The sequence below is a fragment of the Oryzias melastigma genome, linkage group LG1, assembly GCF_002922805.2.
Source record: "Oryzias melastigma strain HK-1 linkage group LG1, ASM292280v2, whole genome shotgun sequence".
In the NCBI taxonomy this organism is placed as follows: domain Eukaryota; kingdom Metazoa; phylum Chordata; class Actinopteri; order Beloniformes; family Adrianichthyidae; genus Oryzias; species Oryzias melastigma.
The window spans coordinates 9,813,320-9,832,585 of NC_050512.1; the positions used below are offsets into that span (position 1 = coordinate 9,813,320).

At 39.4% G+C, this 19,266-nt stretch overlaps 1 protein-coding gene across 2 annotated transcripts in view; it reads left to right on the forward strand.

Moving 5' to 3' along the window:
- Positions 1-18,384, forward strand: part of si:ch211-79m20.1 (bromodomain-containing protein 4B) — a 20,998-nt gene extending 2,614 nt beyond the window's left edge. For both annotated transcript variants that reach the window (XM_024259241.2, XM_024259242.2), the window contains 6 exons: positions 7,850-7,952; positions 10,336-10,401; positions 10,514-10,710; positions 12,125-13,214; positions 16,644-16,776; positions 16,976-18,384. In XM_024259241.2, the coding sequence (XP_024115009.1) occupies positions 7,850-7,952; positions 10,336-10,401; positions 10,514-10,710; positions 12,125-13,214; positions 16,644-16,771 (1,584 nt within the window). In that variant the 3' untranslated portion in view covers positions 16,772-16,776; positions 16,976-18,384. The remainder of the gene's footprint in view (positions 1-7,849; positions 7,953-10,335; positions 10,402-10,513; positions 10,711-12,124; positions 13,215-16,643; positions 16,777-16,975) is intronic.
- The last annotated feature ends 882 nt before the right edge of the window (positions 18,385-19,266 follow it).

The window sequence follows — 19,266 nt, forward strand, 5'->3', positions numbered from 1 at the left end:
ATTATGGAGATAATTTTCCTTCAGCTGTTGCATTTAATCCGGTCAGATGTGTCTGGTTATACAATAAGTGAGACACCGTGCTTCTTTTGTAAATCCACTTACATGGAACCGCGGTTAAATACATGACGATAATCACTTAAAAGGGCAGATCTCAAGCTTTTCATCATCTGCTGGTCAAATCACAACTGCTGTTTGGTGGCTTTTGAACAGGTTGTTGTGTGACTATTGTCTCTGCAGGCAGCCAGGCTGGTTGCTGCTGCTGCCTGCATGGTGGCTTGATCCATTTTACATAAGAACAACAACTAATCTGCAAGGGATTTCATTGAGCTTGTGTGCCACGCTGTAGCATGTGTGCGTGTTTTTTTATTTATTTATTTTTTTTTGCGTGCACACATCTGGACACATGGCCTGTTCCAGCAGCGTTTAGTGAGTGTTTTTGTGATGTTTGAGGTTACGCCTTCAGGAGACACACAGTGACATTTGTATGTCAGCTTTGTTTCGAAGAACCAAACAATGGAATTTATAAGCCTTGAAAACATGTTTACAACTAACGCATTTTCTTTTTTTTTTTTTACCTCAAATTGAAGAATCAATCAAATATTTTCGTTTTCCAGTAACAACATGCCTACCCAATCTATATGTGCTCTTAGAAGTCCAACAAACAGAACTCGAAGTTCCATCAATGAACCCTCAGAGCACAAGCCTGCAGGCTGCAACGGCATTATTAGGAGTTGGCTTCCCACTGAATCCTACAACTTATAATAAGCATAACTTTCTGAAATAATTGGGTTACTCGTTTATTTTTTCACTGCAAAGCGGAGACGTATCTTGCTGCATTCAGAAGGCAGATGTCGGTACCTGCTGTTCACAGGCGTTTTGACAGGGCTATAGTAACACATCTAGTCTTTCAGTTAAACTGAAGAGATTTCGTCATAGTGAGTGGTGTCATGACTGTGTTCACTCTCAGTACAAAACGCTGCAGGTGTGTTGCTGTCATTGGAGTGACTCGGTGCTGGAAAATCTGGTTTATTGCATTGGGTTTTATCATTGTTATTATGATCAAAGACATTAACTTTCTTATTTTCATTGAAATAACAGTTCAGAATCCCCTTCAGCTTAAGGAGTCAGATGGTGAAAGTAATGAATGGGTTTATGAGCTGATGAGATGGGAGGGTTTGATCATCACGTTACGCTAACACAGTTTTCCATTCAACAAGAGAACAAGCAATTTATTTCTATTCTTGTCTAATTTGTCGTTTCTTCCCCATCAATCACCAGCACTTTCATCTGCAGCTTGGTGAGGGGTGGGAAGGCTTATGTGCTCCTCTTCTGAGTATATTTGTGTGATTGACAGAGTACCCACCGAGCTCAGCAAGTCTATCTTCTTCATGCAGCAGAAAGCTGGCAATCCGCCACGACTTTGATGAAAGAAGGCATGTGTTGTGACATCTCTGAGTGATTATGAGTCACTCGTCATGCAGATTTACAGCTTTTTTTCTGTGTGGATTGGGTTTTTTCTCACATAGTTTGTGCCTGTTTTTGGCTGAATGTGTGTGAGCCGTCTGCCGGGCCCGTAATTACATTCCAGTACACTTCACCTTTCTCCTCAAACATTCCATACTACCTTGTTGCCTTGCAGGCTTCCTCCAAGGCTCCGTGCCGTACGGGTGTGTTTTTTTTTTCTTTAGTGCTTGTAAGTCATAACATCCTTCCTGTCTTTTTTTTAGCATGTCACTTGAAGAAGTTATTTTTAAAAAAGATCAGTAATAGACACCTTAAACACCCACTCTAATGAAAATTGTGGTTTGAACATTTTTCTTTTTCAATTCAATTCAAATCAATTGAATTCAATTCAGTTCAGTTTAATTTATAAAGCCGAATATAACAAAACAGTTGTCTCATTTGGGCTTCAAACCGGTAATTGTCCATAAGCAGAAAGTCGGAATATAAACAATAGCTGATTGACAAACTAAACTAAACAGACTAAATTAAATTGGTTACACCTTCCCTTAGACCCTCCTTCTCTGTCAGGAAAAACTCCTAAAAAACCTGATTCATAGAAAAAAGAAGAAACCTCAGGGAAGTCCACATAAAGACGGGATCCTCTCCTAGGACTTACAGGCGATTTACCAAGACTGTTAAAGAAGAATTAGCTTATCTAACTCTAGAACTACATGTTTGAATAGTATTCATCCAGACAGAACTTGGTGACAGATGGGGGCGAGGTCCACAGTCAAGACGAGCCAGAAGTGATGTCCATGGCCAAGACGAGCCAGAGGCAAGGTCCACAGCCAAGATGAGCCAGAGGCGAGGTCTACGGCCAAGATCAGCCAGAGGCCAAGACGGGCCAAGACGGGCCAGACGCGAGATCCACAGCCAAGACGAGCCAGAGGCAAGGTCCACGGCCAACAACAGGAACACAGATGATCCACCTGGACTCTTTCCCACCCTGAGATGTGAGATGAGTCACAGGCGAAATCCACGGCCAAGAATAGGAGCACAGGCGATCTTTAATCTGAAATCTCTCCCGCTCCCCTCCAGAGGGGAGTGAGAAAGAGGGACAACACATGAATTGACCTTCACCAAACAGAAGCATAGAGAACTAAATAAATAATAGGAGAGCAACTAATTACTGCTGAATTTGAATTCAAACATGTTAATAGCAATGATGATGGAGGATGAAAATTAAGACTAAAATGGCATCTCTGAGTATTTCTTTATTCAAATTGTTGTGAATCAGGAGCAACCAAAAAAAAATGCAGCTTGGAAAAGAGCTTATTTGTGATGTAGAAAATATACCACCGGTTCCATAGTCTGCTCCATTCTGATGAATCCACTAGTAGACAAATAGGTATTTTCTCAAATTGGTCAAACTTTACAGCTGGATTGATTCAATATTGCATGCCATTTTTGTTTTACCTCGAACGTTAGTGCCTATAAGGGGATGTGAGTTCCCTTGTAAACAAATGGATGATGGTAAGAAGGGTGGGCTTACTCTATGTCAACAGCTTTGCCCACAATTCCATGTGCAGGTTGATTTTGGCTAAAATATGTATAAATATAATTAAAATAGCACTGGGAAGTATTTTTAAATAGATCAAAAGATGGCCAGAGTGGGACTTATCCATATAGAGAATAACTCCAGAGAAGTGTCCGGTTCTTGTTCTTTTTTCAAACTGAGGCTGTTTGTCCGTGTGAGAAACTATTTCCTGTATATGTGTTCCACTCTCTAATTTGTGAGTGTGCTCGTGTGCCTGCGATAAGTGCTGGGGACTGTAATGATAGCACGCTGCAGAGTGAAAACTGTTTGTGTGTGTGTGAAGTTCTCCCAACAATTTGAGGCGGACAGTGGTTAAGCATCTAAAGGTAAATGTGAAAAGAGGGGGCGAGTGTATGCGCAATCGTGTGTTTGCTTTACTAGGTCAGCCAATGGCTTGTGAAAGTCATCCAGGTGTCCTGAGCCATCGCCGCCCACAAAGCAGACAGGGACAGGAGAGAGAAGAAAGCGTGAGGCCGGGAAAGAACAGGACATAAAAGGGTTTTAGCGGCAACCCAGCTCAGAAAGCACAGATGCTTCAAAGAAAATGGAAGAATGCTGTTTATGGTTGAGTTGGCCTGTCATGACAAAAAAGAAATACTCAGTGACACAACAAAAATGGTCCATGATGATATTGTCCAAACCTTTAGGGATTCTACGCACACTGTGCTTTCATTATCATTGTCCCTAAAAGTTTACAGCTGTTGGTTTCTATTCATCTATTGTTCTTTTAACTTTGAAAAAAGATTTGTAACAAGTTCACAACATTATTCAATGAAAAAAAATACATAAACCCTTTGTATTCATGGATGCTGCACAATTTAAATAGAATTTTACTTTGTTTGGTAACCTCCTTGAAAGACAGACAAAAATCAGTTAAACTTTAGAATTTTCTTAATTTGATTTTATCATTACCAGAAATATTTTTCTTGGAACACAAGTACCAATATGGTGGGTTATTTTAAGCAAACAAAAACTTCTAGCATACTTGTGCTAATTATTCTTAGTTGGGGCTTCCTGGCAATAGTTATGATCCCAGTGGATTGCCTGCTTTTAAAAATGTTTTCAATTATTCATTTAAAAATGTGTATTTGCTATGTAAGCAAAAGAGCAGATTTTGCCACAATATTCTGGTGCTGCCAAACAGCTTGTTCTCCTAAAAACTCTTGTTTGACAGATAATAAAAAAAACATATATTATGGAAATGAAATGTTTCTGTTAATTTTATTCAAAGATTCTCAGTATTGTTTTTAAATACTCACTTAGAGGAAAATTGTGTTTTTTGGTGTTCTTGTGGCATTTTTCTGATGACATTTAAAGAAAATTAATCTAATTTTAAGCTAATGTATTGATTCAAATCGTTGTGAATAGACAAAAAAGTTGAAAAAGCTTGTAGCTGTGACGTAGAAACTACAGCAACAAGCCACGAGGTCCCTACTCTTCTCCATCCTGATGCATCCACTTGCATACAACTAGATCCATATATGTTTTTGAATTACTCATCTGAGCTGGTATTTGTCTCAAAACTGTAAGACTGGATAGCTCCAATACAGATCACCATTTTTGCTACACCTGTTGGACTGTATGCTAGTGGGAGAGCGTGTAAACAAATGGATGATGGGAATTAAGGGTGGGCTTACTCTGCACCAAGGATCCTGCTCAAAACTAAGTGGTGAAATTCTGATGAACTCCTGTTGCACTGTCCTAGAAAACGACTCAGGTTTTTGACATTGTCTAAAAACGGCATCATTAAAAAAAGCAATGCTTTTACAGTAGATCAAAATAAAGATCAGAGTAGGACTTTAGGAATGGTAAATAGATATGATTGAAAACCTCGCTATGGTGCAGAATGAGCCACAACAGTCTGGTACCTCAATCAAATAATGGTCACCATTCTGGTCACACACAGCTTTAGGCATCCTGATTTTCCAACACATTCTCCTCCCCAAGTCGTCACATATTGATGTTGGGTTCCCTCCGTGTCACTTTTTGATGTTTTGGGTGATTTCAGTCATTTTATTTGTCAGAATAATCATTCTTCCTTTGATGCTTCCTTCTTAACACGCTCTCTTTAATCCTATTTTTTATATATTTTTTCTTTATCACCAGTTATTCAAGTTATAATCAGACCAATCAGATGCCTTAGTAAAAGCATGTGGCTCCCGTTGGCCCCGCCTCAAATGTTTGATTGACAGATTCCTCTGAGCCGCTTTCAGTAGGAGGGGTGAGGCCAGAACAAGCTCATTCATGATTGGTTAACAGTACTTCCTTAAAAAGCGTGACTCACAACGACTCGGACTAATCGCTGTCGACGGGAACTTTTGTGAATTAACAGTGAAGCCAACTCACTAACAAATTCAAGTTCCTGATTCGTCAAACTTTCAACACGCTTGCAATTGCGTTTTGGTACATAGATCCCAAAAACAGGCCTAAAAACTTGTGTAGCGACATATAAATGCGAGAGTTTTGAACGTGGAAGCCATAAATGTAGCTTCAGATAAACCCCAACAACAACAGAAATGGGATAAAAGCAAAAATAAGCTAGAAGAAATGTGTGTGTTTTCACTGAAAGTAAAAAAAAATTGTTTGTTAAAATTTCAAAGCTTATGAAACACAAGAAGTCTGACCAATACAGCCACTGTGAAACAGCACAGTCAGTCTCGAAGTGTAACTTTATGGAATTCCCTTTCATCCTCAATCTGCTGAATGCTAAGTGGCATTAACAGTATCTTCAATCTCAAAAACAACATTTGTTTCTTTTTGTCACTCCTTAATTTGTTTTGGTATCTTTCAAGCATGTGACTGTATCAAAATTGCCTCCAGATAGCATCAGCAAACACCCAACCGAAGCAAAACATGTTGCAGCGCTCCGTCGTCTTTGATCTTCATGGAGACGCGGAGCAAGTTTGCCCTCATAAACAGCCAAGTGGAATTCATAATGAAGTCATGCCATGGCATTCATTAAAAGTTCATTAGGGTTTTTTTCTCTCTTTTCCTGAGTACTAAATAATTACAGCCAGTTTAGTAACTGTGTACTTTGTGGAGTTTACTTTAGAAAGATACAACTTTTTTGTTTTTTTTCCATTTTGTTCTAATTTGTGTGTCAAAAATCTTCAGAAACCACATAGAAAGTTGATAAAAGGGTCAACACAGACAAGGGGTACGGAGCAGACAAATAAAGACTGCTTGTGTATCTACAGGAGTAAAAGTGGTGTTTGTGGGTAAACAGCAACAGCAACCAACACCAGTCGCAATAATTTCCTCCACGGGGAGGAAATGAAACTGGAGCAAGTTTGACTGGAGATCAGGCGCTGAGATACTCCTTCTCTTTTCTCCGAAACGCATTTGTCTTTCTATCTCTACATCATTAGAGATAACTGGAATAGTCTCCTCCTTTCAGTAAAAACACAAATAAAGGATATTTTAACCCTTTTATGCTTCTGTTTGAGCATTCAGCATGCATGATTTCTTGTTACTGGTTATGGCAACATTTTTCCACTACTATTGTTCTACTGTGGCTGAAAACAATGGTTAAAAGTTTCTAGAATCATAGATGACATTTATTAGGACATGTTTTATGAACATAATGTAACTGGAGCTTACTACACTGACTGGAATACGATGTGCTTTTGAAAGCACATGGTCTAAAACCGTAGAAATAAATGTATGGAAATTCAAAAGTGGCAGATTTTTGAAAGTGTTTGAATGCTTGATGATGAGGAAATTGTTTGGCCTTTTAACTTCTTAAAAACACTTTGGCTATATCTGATTTGAATCCCTGACTACTAAAAACCTGAATAGTGCAGGACTATCTAGTGCCCTGGATTTTAAAAGCAATTCAGACATCAGGCTCACTCCTTTAATTTATTTAATTATTTTTAAATGACACTACCAATTTTACGAAGTGAAAATCTAATCAATACGAATATTTTATGATGTGTATTTACTCCACTGTGTTCTGATGAGGAAAATGTAGATAGTTTGTTAAAAAAATGCATTTAAGGACTTTTTTTTGCAAAAATTGTTCAAACGCAATGCTTTGTGGTCTATATTTGGCGATGTACTGAGCATCGATGCACACTGGTTTTTTTTTATTTGGATATAGTCTACAGGTATTTATTCAACCAATTCTTGAGTTATTCATGTTTTGATATATTTTTAGGGTTACTTTTTGTAGCAAAATAATTTTTTTCTTGTTATATTGGTTTCATTATAGCCCATTTTTTTCTTTTGTTTTCTTTTTCCTATGTGTTTTTTACCTTGGAGTTGGGTTAAAAAAACAAAATAGGAAGTTTTTAGAGTCTGACAGAAACAAAAACAAGTTTTTAACACGGCCAATAATCCAGTTTAACCATTTAAAAAAAAAAGGTATATCAATTTCATCTTTAATTCAGACTGCTTTATTATCAAATCTTTTAACCATTTCACTTGCTGGCATTTTATGAGTAATAGTTAAAGACGTAATTAACATATTGTCCCTTTTATTTACTTTTTTGTAAATGTATGACTCATTAATCATTCTGTTTTTAGCCATCATTTTCCTAAACTAAATCACTAATATAACCTCAAGTTTTATCATTTACCCTTTTTTAAAATAATTTTAAAAATGTCAGATTAAACTACAACATGTCCTTTTTCAATTCAATTTTTTTTTTCTCATTAATGTGAAAATGTGAAAAATCTCTAACATTGATTCTTATGAGGAAAATGATTCAGCACTTTTCAGACTGTGTTGTTTTGGTATAAATATTGTTTCTATGAAGTAGATAACAGCACATATGACATTCTATTTGTCTTTTTCTGACTCTGCAGGGCGACCCGCTCCCCCCATCCTTAGTTGACCTGGTGAGAAATTCTCCCATCTCCTCTGTAGACGACCTGAAGCTTCTACTGCAGCAGGAGACAAGTGAAATAGGTACAAACCAGCAGTGCTTGCAACACACACGTACAAACACAGACAGTAATAACATCCACATGGGGGAGGCAAGCATGTGGGTGTGCATGCACAGCCTTGAAGATGGAGGAATGTGGTATGAAAGTGTCAGCATGATGCCAAGCGTCGTGTTCAGGCAATAGTCTGCAGAAAAGGCGGCTGCAGCGATGAACCGGCTGATGAGGAAGAGAGCAGGGAGCTGCTGCGACCTTGTGAGTGGGACCGACGAACAGAGGAGGGGGGGTGTGGCGGGGAGGGACTTCCAGTACAAGGTCATTGCATTGTTCCCCTGCTCTGGATTCCTTTAGCAGGTTTGAATTATGGATGTGTGACAGAAGGAGACCAACCACACTCTATACCTTCACCCCAAACGGAGTTCAAACAAACCCATTCACACAATGATTGGCAGTTGACCCAAAAATGTAGTAAAAGTCCCTGCAGCCGCTGAGGAACCAAGTCACACATCCATATATTAATAGACAGGCCTTTGATCATCCAATAATACATAAATAACACAGTGACATAACAGCGACCACAGAGAAGAACCAGTCCAGGGAGGCGCAGAAACGAGGCACGAGGAAGTGACTCAATATTTTGTCTGAAATAAACTTGCCTTTTTTCTAGTTTTCACATTATAAATAAGTGATTCTGAATATGCTCCTGTCCTAGTTGATCTCTTCAAAGATTGTGCCTCTGGGTTGTTAGATTATTTTGAATCAGGCTTAGATGTCCTGAAACCTGGAAGCTTTTGGTTTTTATTTTGGTAATCAAAGCAATAGTACACCTAATAAATAGTAACTAGTATTTAATGAATATAGTCTCCACCCATCACGGTACTAAACGTTTTGCCCCATGGACCTAGTAGTGAAACCCCAGGGATATTCAAAACTTAACCCTGTACAGGCAATAACATCAAAGAATTGACAGAAAATTCAAATTTTATAATGTTTTTTAAACTCTTTGATGAAATATAATTTTTATTGGGATATAGAAAATATCAATTATCATATGTTGGGTGATTTGATACATTTCTGCTCGCCAAAATATTAGCATAAGATGCAAAAATATTGACTTTAATGTTCAGGAATAAAAGCACCTTATTTCCCCACTGTCTCAAATTTGATCACATTTTTAACATGGTGTAACTGTTTTACAAGGTATTAATTATCAACAAATTTTGCCTTCTGTCAATACAGCAAGTAGTTATTTAAAACGAGTAACAATAGATGATTTATTCCCACCATAAAGATTTGAAAAGTAGCAAAACGTTTTCCCGCCAAAAGTGTTTTTGAGATTTCAGGGAGGCAGCCATTTTGAAATTAGAAGAAAAAAACCCTTCTACTGCCCCCAGTGGAATGATGATGCACTACAGGGCAGAGAACATGGAGCAAACATTTATCCAAGGGTTTTTTTTAAGGTAAATGTTGATCATGTTAATGAGAAAGGGGTCACAGAATTGCATGTATCAAATACAATACAAATTAAGTGTTAATTGTGCCTTAGTAACATCTGCTACTTTGACATGTTCACACACTGAAGTAATTTTAGGTGTTATTTGCGCCATAGTGTCTCGGATGACAGGGAAAGAAATGGTGGTTTGAGCATCTTCAGGGTAACAAGGCAACAGAAGTTTAACACCCAATGGTGAACATTTTAGCACACACAACCCAACTGTCACACACAGGCTCACACTGTTAAATTTGTCTGGTTCTTTCATTCCAATAAGAGCATTTTTATGAGGCATTATCAAAATTGAACAAGTTGTTTTAGATCTAGATAAGCATTTTTTATTATTTTGTAGATAAAATGCAGCTTAAAGAGTCTCGAGTTACTATAAAACATGAAAGAGAAAGGACTGGATGACTGCCACTAAACATTGCGATACAGATAAAAGCCTGTGTTAAACAGCTCCTGACAGTGAGAGCTCTCTGTTTGCAGAAAGCTCCTCATTAAGGCTATCAAGCAATCAAGTAACGCCTTTCACATCTGTGCATTATACATCCACACACCCGCAGAGGCCAAGAGCAATCTATCTGGGGATATAATTAGGACCATGAAATAATGGCAAATGCTAGAGTTCAAATACACTCTCTCATAGCCACAAACGAGCTATATTTAACAGCTCATATCACCTCTCTGCAGTATTCTTGATGGCAGATGACATATTGTGGCAGAAAATAGCCTAATTGTTTCAGCGGGGGTAAAAAGAAAAAAATGCTTCCTTTGTGAAGTGAACAATATGTTTCGCCAAAAACCAAAATAACACTTTTTTGTCAGTTTTTGAGCTGATCTTACTGGTGGTAATTGTTTACCAGTTTTATTTGGAATACATGTGGTTGACTCGCCCTTTTTCTGCTTTTTTTAGAAGATGAGGAGGACAAGCATGATACTCTTCCAGACCCCACACATGCTCGATACGTTCGCAGCCTCTGTAAGTTTCCACTTCATTTTCAGCTTCTTTTATTAGCGTTGTCTTACTTTATTCAAGTTTCAAATAACTTGAGTTACTTTTATGACGCCTGAGTTCTTTTTCTTACCCACAGCTGAGGCACAGCCGGCACAGCAAGCAGTCTGCAAAGTCCGAACAGAGGTGATGGAGATAACAAGGTCAATGCTGGACCGCCGCAACACCAATTTCATGCTGTGGCCCCCGTGTGTGGAGGTGCAGCGGTGTTCGGGTTGCTGCAACAGCCGGCAGTGGCAGTGCGTTCCCGTTGTTACCTCCAGCAGATACCTGCAGGTAATACTTTCGACAAAACTGCCTCAAATCAATATGTGATCTTCCAACTCTAAAAATTAAAAGAACTAAATCTTTACATCTGCAAAGAGAGAATGTGATTTCATCTGTGACACGTAAAATTTGTCAAATTTCATTTTGAAACATAATTGTGCTTTAGTAGTTTTAAAAAGGAAATCTTGGATAATCTAGTCTTTGATGGAATGTGTCGTGATTCAATTGTACATTTTGGGTCCAGCATGTTTTAGAGTTGCCTTGACCACCAACTGTCCACAAACACAAACACTGATTTTTAGTGACAACCAAAGCCTTATATTTTGAAATGGCAATAAAAAGTGAAAAATCCCTCTTTCCCGCAGTCATCCAGATCCCTGGAGCTGTTTGGAAAAAAGAAGTCCTTCAACATCTTTAAATCTTATCTATGAACTCCTTGTTTAATTTGTAGAAAAACAAGCCTTAAACATTTAGGTCTTTGATGAGGGTCATGACCCAGGCTGCTTCTCAAGTACAGTTGCTAAGCAACAGGCAAACATCCCAAATATTTACTTGTCTTTTCTTTCACCAGTCCCGGGTTAGACTTAGTCGTGAGTTTTTTAATAGTTAACTTGATAATACAGTATGTGGCATAGCCAAATGCAGTCGGACCATCCATCCATTTGTCTGTCTGTCCATCCATCCATCCGTCCATCCATCCATCCGCCCATCTATCCATCTCTTCATCCATCTGTCTGTCTGTCCCTCTATCAATCTACCATCCATTCATAAGTCCGTCCCTCCGTCTGTCGGTCTATCCGTCTTTACATTCGTCCTTCCATACATCTCTCCGTCCCTCTGTCTGTCTGTCCGTCCGTCCGTCCATCCATCCGTGTACCTCCATCCATCCATCTCTCTGTCCCTCTATCCATGCATCCATCCATCCGTCCCTCTGTCTATCTGTCCATCCATCCATCTGTCTGTCCCTCCATCCAACTATCTATCTATCCATCCATCCGTCCGTCCCTCCATCCATCCATTCATCCACCCATTAACCCATCCATCCATCCGTCCATCCATCCATGTATTCATCCATCTATCTATCCATCCATCCATCCATCCATCCATCCATCTATTCATCCATCTACCCATCCATCTATTTATCCATCCATCATCCCATCCGTTCGTCTGTCCATCTATCCATCCATCCATCCATCTACCATCTGTTTATCCATCCATCCATCCATCCATCCATTCACCAGTGAACCATCCATCGCCCATCCATCCATCCATCCATCCATTCACCAGTGAACCATCCATCGCCCATCCATCCATCCATCCATCCATCCATCCATCCATCCATCCATCCATCCATTTCATAACCTGCACGTAAGACAATGCATTGAAGTGATTGTTAATTTTGTACTTTTCCCACCCTTTTCAGGTAATAAAGATCCAATACATAAACCGAAAGCCCCACTATGAAAAAGCCATCATCTCAGTGGAGGATCACGTCAGCTGCAGGTGTCATACTGCATCTTCAGTTGCCTCCATCTCTCGCTCTACCTCTCAGAGCAACCCCAGTCCTCCTCCACCACCACCACAACAACAGCCGCCGTCTTCCCACCATCCGCTTCCTCCTCCCCGACCAGCTCACCCTCCCTCATCTAAGACTCACACCTCCAAGGCTGACCTCCATCGCCATGATGACCTAAAGCACAACCAACAACATTATAACTCTGAAGAGCGTGATCCGGTAGCGAGGCAATGGCATCAAGGAAGTTACACTCAGCTGGTGCGCTGGTCGCAGCCCAGAGTGCATCATGCCACAATGCACGCGCAACCGGGAATGCACCAAACCACAGCCGGGATGAACAAAAGCTGGCTATCCGAAGCAAGGGGAGAGCACAGAGTCATGGGAAACCCCCCACAGCCAGGACACGGTAGTGGCTATGATGGGAGCAGAGAGGAGGGGGGCCATCCTGCATCAAACAGTGATGTACCCTATCCTGACCATGCATCAAGGCAACAGCAGCTGTTGCAGCATCAGCAGAGACAGTATCATCATCAGTCCCAATACCCACAAGATCACGGCTACATAGGAGCACAATACCAAGAGTTGACAACACAAATCCGGCTCAGTTTTCTGCAGTCAGACAGCCCTTCACCTTTCAGCCCAACCCAGTCACCCAGTTTTGGAGATAAATCCTCTCACCCTCCAACTACTGATCAAAAAGACTCAGTGACCATCCAAAAGACTGCACAGGTCACACATTACAAACAGACTGAAGGAATCATTCAGAAAGAAGGGAGGGAGGAAAGTGGGTCAACTAATAGTGGAGACTCAGTCGGGGCAGAGTTGACCAATCAGGGGAAAGAGAGAGACTCTAAAACGAGCTCTGAGGAAGGTCGTTTAACAGAAGAGGAGAGGAGACAAAAACTTCTGGAAATAGTACAGAAGGAACCGGATAAACCTTCTCTTCTCAATCTGCCACATTTTCAGCAAAGACCAAAGCCAACCACATTCAAAACAGGTACAGTTGAACCATGTGAGAAAAATAAGTACAACACAAGAACATGTTTACTTTGGTTCTCCTTTAAAGATACCAAGATTTATATAATACTATTACTGATTTAAATCTCTTCTTTGTCGATGATTGGTAAATTTGTCACCAGGATTTTTGTGTTTAAAACAAAACAGATACTTTAAAAAAATGAATAAACCGTGAATTCAGTGTTCCCACGCTGTATTGTGGTTCACCTTTAGCGCTCTTGCTGTTAAGATGATTTTTTAGGTGCATTTTTTTCTTTCTCTCCTTTTTTTTACTTTAAAGTACACTGTGCTCTGCGTCCTGATTGACTTTTGACCTTGTCCGTCAACCTCCGCCATGCTGTGCCTCATGTACAGAATGCATTCAGTTTGGCAAATTTACAAAAATTTTCAATCGCAAAGAGATTTTTTAAATAGTTTGACCTTTGAGACTCTAAACAACAGAGAAACGTGTGAAAATGTTCATGTTTGTCTGAGAAAAGTGTAGAAAGTGTTTAGTTAGGAGTTTTAAGGAGTTGAAACATTTGTATCTCTAATTTGCAGAATTTATCTATCGCGGGATATTTTTAGAACGTAACCCCCGCAATAAACGAGGGACCACTGTACTAAATTAAACCACAACATTTAAAATAATCAACAAAACACAATTGTAGACTTTGTTTAAAGCTGCTGTTGATCATTCAAAGTGCGTGCAAAGGTTATAGTTACCATCACAAAAGTCAGAGTTGCATGATTATGGTCACTGGGGAGGAGGGACTTGTACTGGTTGGTACGGAAGAAAGGCAAAAATGGAATGAATGGTGTACCGAGTTAGAGTGATAAAACACAGGGAGGGAAATGTATTTGTGGGTGGGCAAATTGAAATGAGAAAATAGGAGGAAAACTTTGAGGAGTTGGTCACTATGAAAAGGGTTAGAGAGTCCAGGGAAGAGGAGGAACCGAGGTGGAGCAGGAATGAAGAAGAAGTCTTCTGGTACCCATTTAATAAAAGTTGGGAGACATGCCAAGTTGTGGAAACAGAAAAACAAAGAGTGGTGGAAGCTTAGTTGAGGTCAGAGGTGAGATTTTGGTGAAAGGCAATAATGTTTCAGAAGCTTTAGAGAAACAGCATGACAGAGTCCAAAGAGAGGAGCTGTAGAACAGAGAGAACGGTGCAAGAAGCTTTATGGACTATGGCTTATGTAGTATATGAAGGACAATCTAGAGACATGGAAGATTTGCTCTGGAGCGGAGAGGAATTACAGGTGGCTGGCTACACAAAGACAATACATATCAAGAGGGACTCATGAAAAAGCAGGAAGTGCTCAAGAAACAGGTAAATGATTTGACTCAGGGTCAACCGTGTGGAGCAACGGAGTGTAGAGAAGTAAAGAGAGCAGGTTGGAGCGAGTCAAAAGAGATATTTTCCTTCATGTGTGACAAAACAGTGTCAGGGAAGGCTGTGATGAAACTAGCCGTGTTGTATGGTTTAGAGACAGTTGTACTTAGAAAAAGGTGATAATGTTGATGTTCTCTTTGAGATTGACATTTTCGATAGGATCAAGAATAAATATGAGAGAGAAACAAGTCATGTTAGGATGTTTTTAGAGATGGAGAAGGTGATTAGGACAGTTTGGGCTTGTTCTACAGAGGGATAGTAGATCTCATGATAAAAAGGATGCTGAGATTAGAGATGCCCAGCATGAAGTCTATAGGAAGAAAGATCTGTGCAAGCGGGTCAGAATGAAGGGAGAAAGCTGATGTGAAAGTGGACATGGAGATACTTGATGCTAGAAACAACTAAATAAAAGGAGTAAAGCAAAGCAAATGAGCAAATAATCACTGAATTTTTCACTGTAGGGTGCACCGGATAATCTACTTTTGAATTTATGTCATATATAAGGCAGACTTTATCTAGATTAGCAGTAACTCTAGAAGTTGTTTGTAACACGCTACCTGCTAGTCAAGTTGAAAGCGTTAGCCATGTTAGCGTATTCACAATACCATAACTCCCAACCTTGTTTGCAAGACATAAAAAAACAGCTGATATTGCTAAAACAAACGCAACTGTGACTACGCTAAGTCTCAACCTTGCTAGTAAAACAATAAAAAAAACAGTCCAACTTAGCTACATGTTAGCCACATTAGCATATTTGCAATACCAGGGTGATGCTGCTAAAACAAATGTAACTGTGATTATAAGTCTCAACCTTGCTAGCAAAACAATAAATAAAAGTCCAACACAGCTACCAGCTACATGTTAGGTGCATTATCATCTTTACAATAACACCCAATCTTGCTTGCAACTTAAAACAAACACTTTGACACTGTGTACCTCTGAAAATGTCTTCAATATTAGTAAACACAACCAGAATTAATCCATGTCAATGTGCTCCAGATTATGAGCTGCATTAAAAAAAATAAAATAAGGCTTTTAGCTCCATCTTATAGTGCAGAAAATAGATGCCATGTTTTTTCTTTCTTTTCTTTTTTTGAGGCATTAACATCTAGTATTCTTTGAGAGACTTTAAATTCAATGCATTTATTTTGTGTAGAAAATTCTCCCTCGAGTTTTATGTGTTTGTGGTCCATGTTCTGTGGGAACTGGGTCAGCCTTGTAATATGTCTAGTCATTTTTGCTGGTAAAGTCTGAGAATTAGTGAGTTTCCTGTGCAGGAAGCAGCAAACAGTACATGTATGACAAGTTACTAATAGTCACAATGTGTCCTGCCATTCTTTCCCAATCCCTTGAGAGGTTTTCTGTCGGCAAACCTGCAACGAGCCACAGTTTTTGTTACACAGGCTTTAAGGTCCCCCTATGACAATTTTTTTTTATTAAAAAAAAAGTTACCATTAGTTTTTTAATTATGATTATGAAGTTTTTAACCACAATTCCAAAACCTAAATGTCTTAAAAAGCCATTTTTCATGTTAATCTAAAGCCTCTGTTTCCAAAATCTCCTCTGAGGGGGCGTGGCTTTTGGAGCTGAGCTGCTCCTCCCCTGATCCCCCTGTCTAATTATTATAGCTCTGTGTCTTTTTGTCTCAATTTCAGTAAATGTTTAAATGTTTTTTGCAACATTGTGCAATATTAGAAAAAAAACCCACCTAAATACACACTCCAATTATGTTTTTATCTATTTTAAAAGTTTTCCCAGTGGTCATTTAATTATAATTTTTCCATTTAAATCAACATGTGTTTTTAGATTAATTCCAAAGAACATGTTCAAAACACCAAAACCCAATTTTCAATCGATACGGTCTTTAATAGCTTCAATAGGACATAAAATATAGGATTTAGATTAAATTATGGAATTAGCAATATTTTTGGATCAAACTACTTTGGCGTAAAAAGAGTGATGCAAATTAAATGTATTAGCAGCGTGAACCATGCGACTGGTCTCATGTTTGCTTTTTCTTTATCTTTCTTTCAGCATTACCAACTGCAGCTCCAATGTTGGCAACAGCTCGCCAGGTGCCGTTTCGACCTGCTTCCCCTCGGCGAAGGAGAAAACACCGCAAACGCATCAGCAAAGCTGCTATGAGAGCTATGATCATGTAGAAAAGGTGAGAAACAGCCTACAATAAAAGTAGGGAGCAATGCAATAAAGAGGCCGTAATTGTTGAATTCTCAGCAGCAATGACCATTCATATGAGAGAAAACTAAGGGAATGGAAGTTGTAGAAATAATTACTGGGAAGCATTTATGGGTTGTTAATGCGGTGGGAAACATATTAACAGAACATATTTGTCTCTACTCTGGCAGGAAGCCATTAAGCTAACTGAAAGATCCATCCATACAAAGGGATGTGGAGACACAAGGATGTGTTTCCTCGAAGATGGAAGTTTGTAGCCATTTGGATCGATCAAAAGTGGTGGACCGTCCTCCTATTTCTCTGGACAACTTCACAGGAAGTCTGCTCTCCAGAGGTGTCACGAAGCGTCCTGCTTTCTGGACTGAACAGATTGTGAACTCCTGGGATTAGTACACACTGGATCTTGTTTGCTACAAATGCCATCAAGGAGGATTTTTGGAAGTGCCCCTGAAGAAAAAAAAGCTAGACAGATAGTAGCCATTGACTGGCCACATTTTCTATGTTGTAAGTGACTGAATTTTTGATTGAGGACTTAAAAACAGGACAATGAGGACACTGGACTGAACCGACATCTACAAACTGGAGACTGAAACTCATGCCTCAACGCCAAACATTACTGTACTGTTCTTCTATCTTGTCTCAATCTAACATTAGCTAACACTGGAGTAGGCAAACACTGATCGAAATACACTGAATTTAGAGAAGAGTTCTGCTGTGTACTGTAGCTAGTTATTCTGGAAAATATCAATAACCTTTTCATTCATAGAAACTGCTGCCAGATCCAAAGGAAATAGAATAACAACAAAAAATAAATAAATAAAAATGCCTGCTTTGATAACATGCTAGCAAGTCTTAAAGGCCTGGCTTTTAGAGGTTGCCATTATGTATAAATGCTTTTAGAGAATCATTTCCAAGGGAAAAATAAAATGTTATTTCTTAACTTATTAAAAAGAAGATATAAAGTCCTCTGGTTCTCAAGTGTAATTATTGTTTCTCTTGTCAGGTTATAATTATTGGTTGTAAAACTGTTATTGTATGAAATGTTTTTGTTTTTTTGTTTTTTTTTTAATAAAAAAGAAATGTTCAAATAATCTTGCAGTTTTATGTTGGTGTGCATGCACATGCTTCCAAAGGGATACTCAGTTGCACGGTAAAATGGGGTTAAAGTACTTTGAACCACCTCCTTAATCTTTGTCCTGTGGCTGAGACCGGCAGCACTGTCATGCAATTCAAACATGGGGTCAGCAAAAAAGTCTGGTTACTATAGCGACACATAGATGCAGATGTCAACTGAGGGGTATCATGTGGTGAAAGGGAGATGGAGGGGCGAGAGAGAGAGAGCGTGTCAGGCCCTGGAATTGCTAGAAGATGAATGACAGAGGGAGAGGGGGGAGAAGGGGGGGCACGGAAGCATGACAGAAATATGACCAGAGGAGATACGGCGGCTAAAATGGGTATGTGCGGCTGAAAATATGACAGCAGAGATAGTCAGTTGTTCGACATTTATGTGAGAGAAGATGATTAAATTGTCATTAATAGCTGGGTTTCCCCCTGCAAAGAAAGCTCTGTCAGCAGATTCTGGTGAGCAATGAAAGAATGATGAGTCAGCTCTGCCTCACGCACTCAGAAATGAACACAGTTTATTTACCAGGAAGATGTGCAGAGTTGCAACAACACTTGTTACTCATTTTAGCAGAAACAAGAAAAGTTAGACTTGAAAAGCATAGAAAATTCAAATCTGATTTTTTTTTTCTAGCAACACACCGCTGAGAAAACTTGCATTGTAGCATTCACACCAATATTTTTACACTTGTCAACTACCTAAGCATTTCCTGCAGGACATTCACACATCTTTCTGACTTTGGCAGCAGTTCATGCAGAACAGCAGCAGCAGCCCACCTCTGCAGGGCAACAGCCAATCAGTTCTTAGAAGGGACTCAAAGAGCAGAGCAAAGAGTTAGAGGTGCTTATTCTGTCTCCTGACTCCCAAAATACCAGTTTTACGGGACGTGATGGCATTTTGCAAAGCAGACCAGCCGGCTAAATCAACAGACATCCTTTCAACAGTCCACATTCTGAGACCAGACTGCCAGCCACAGACCAGAATCTCTTTCTGTTTTTTTGGTGGGAGTTTTTGGTCAGCTGTATTACTTAAACCCTTTACAGTTTGTACTGAGAAGGACATTTTTTTAATCCAATCTACTGTTTAAAAAGTGCTTAATTTCCTTAAATGCCTCGTTTCCACTGAGCGGTACAATACGTTATGGTCCAGTCCGATAATTTGAGCGTTTCCATTAAAAATGGACCAATTAAGCTGGTCTGAACTGTACCATTTTTAAATCCATGTCTGTTGTAGGTCCATAGAAAAATGGAATGGACCGGTTAGCACGAAGCTAGCTGTTGATTAGCGGAAGGTCACTACTTCTTTGGACTAAGGTCTTCTTTGAATGAAGATGGCGCC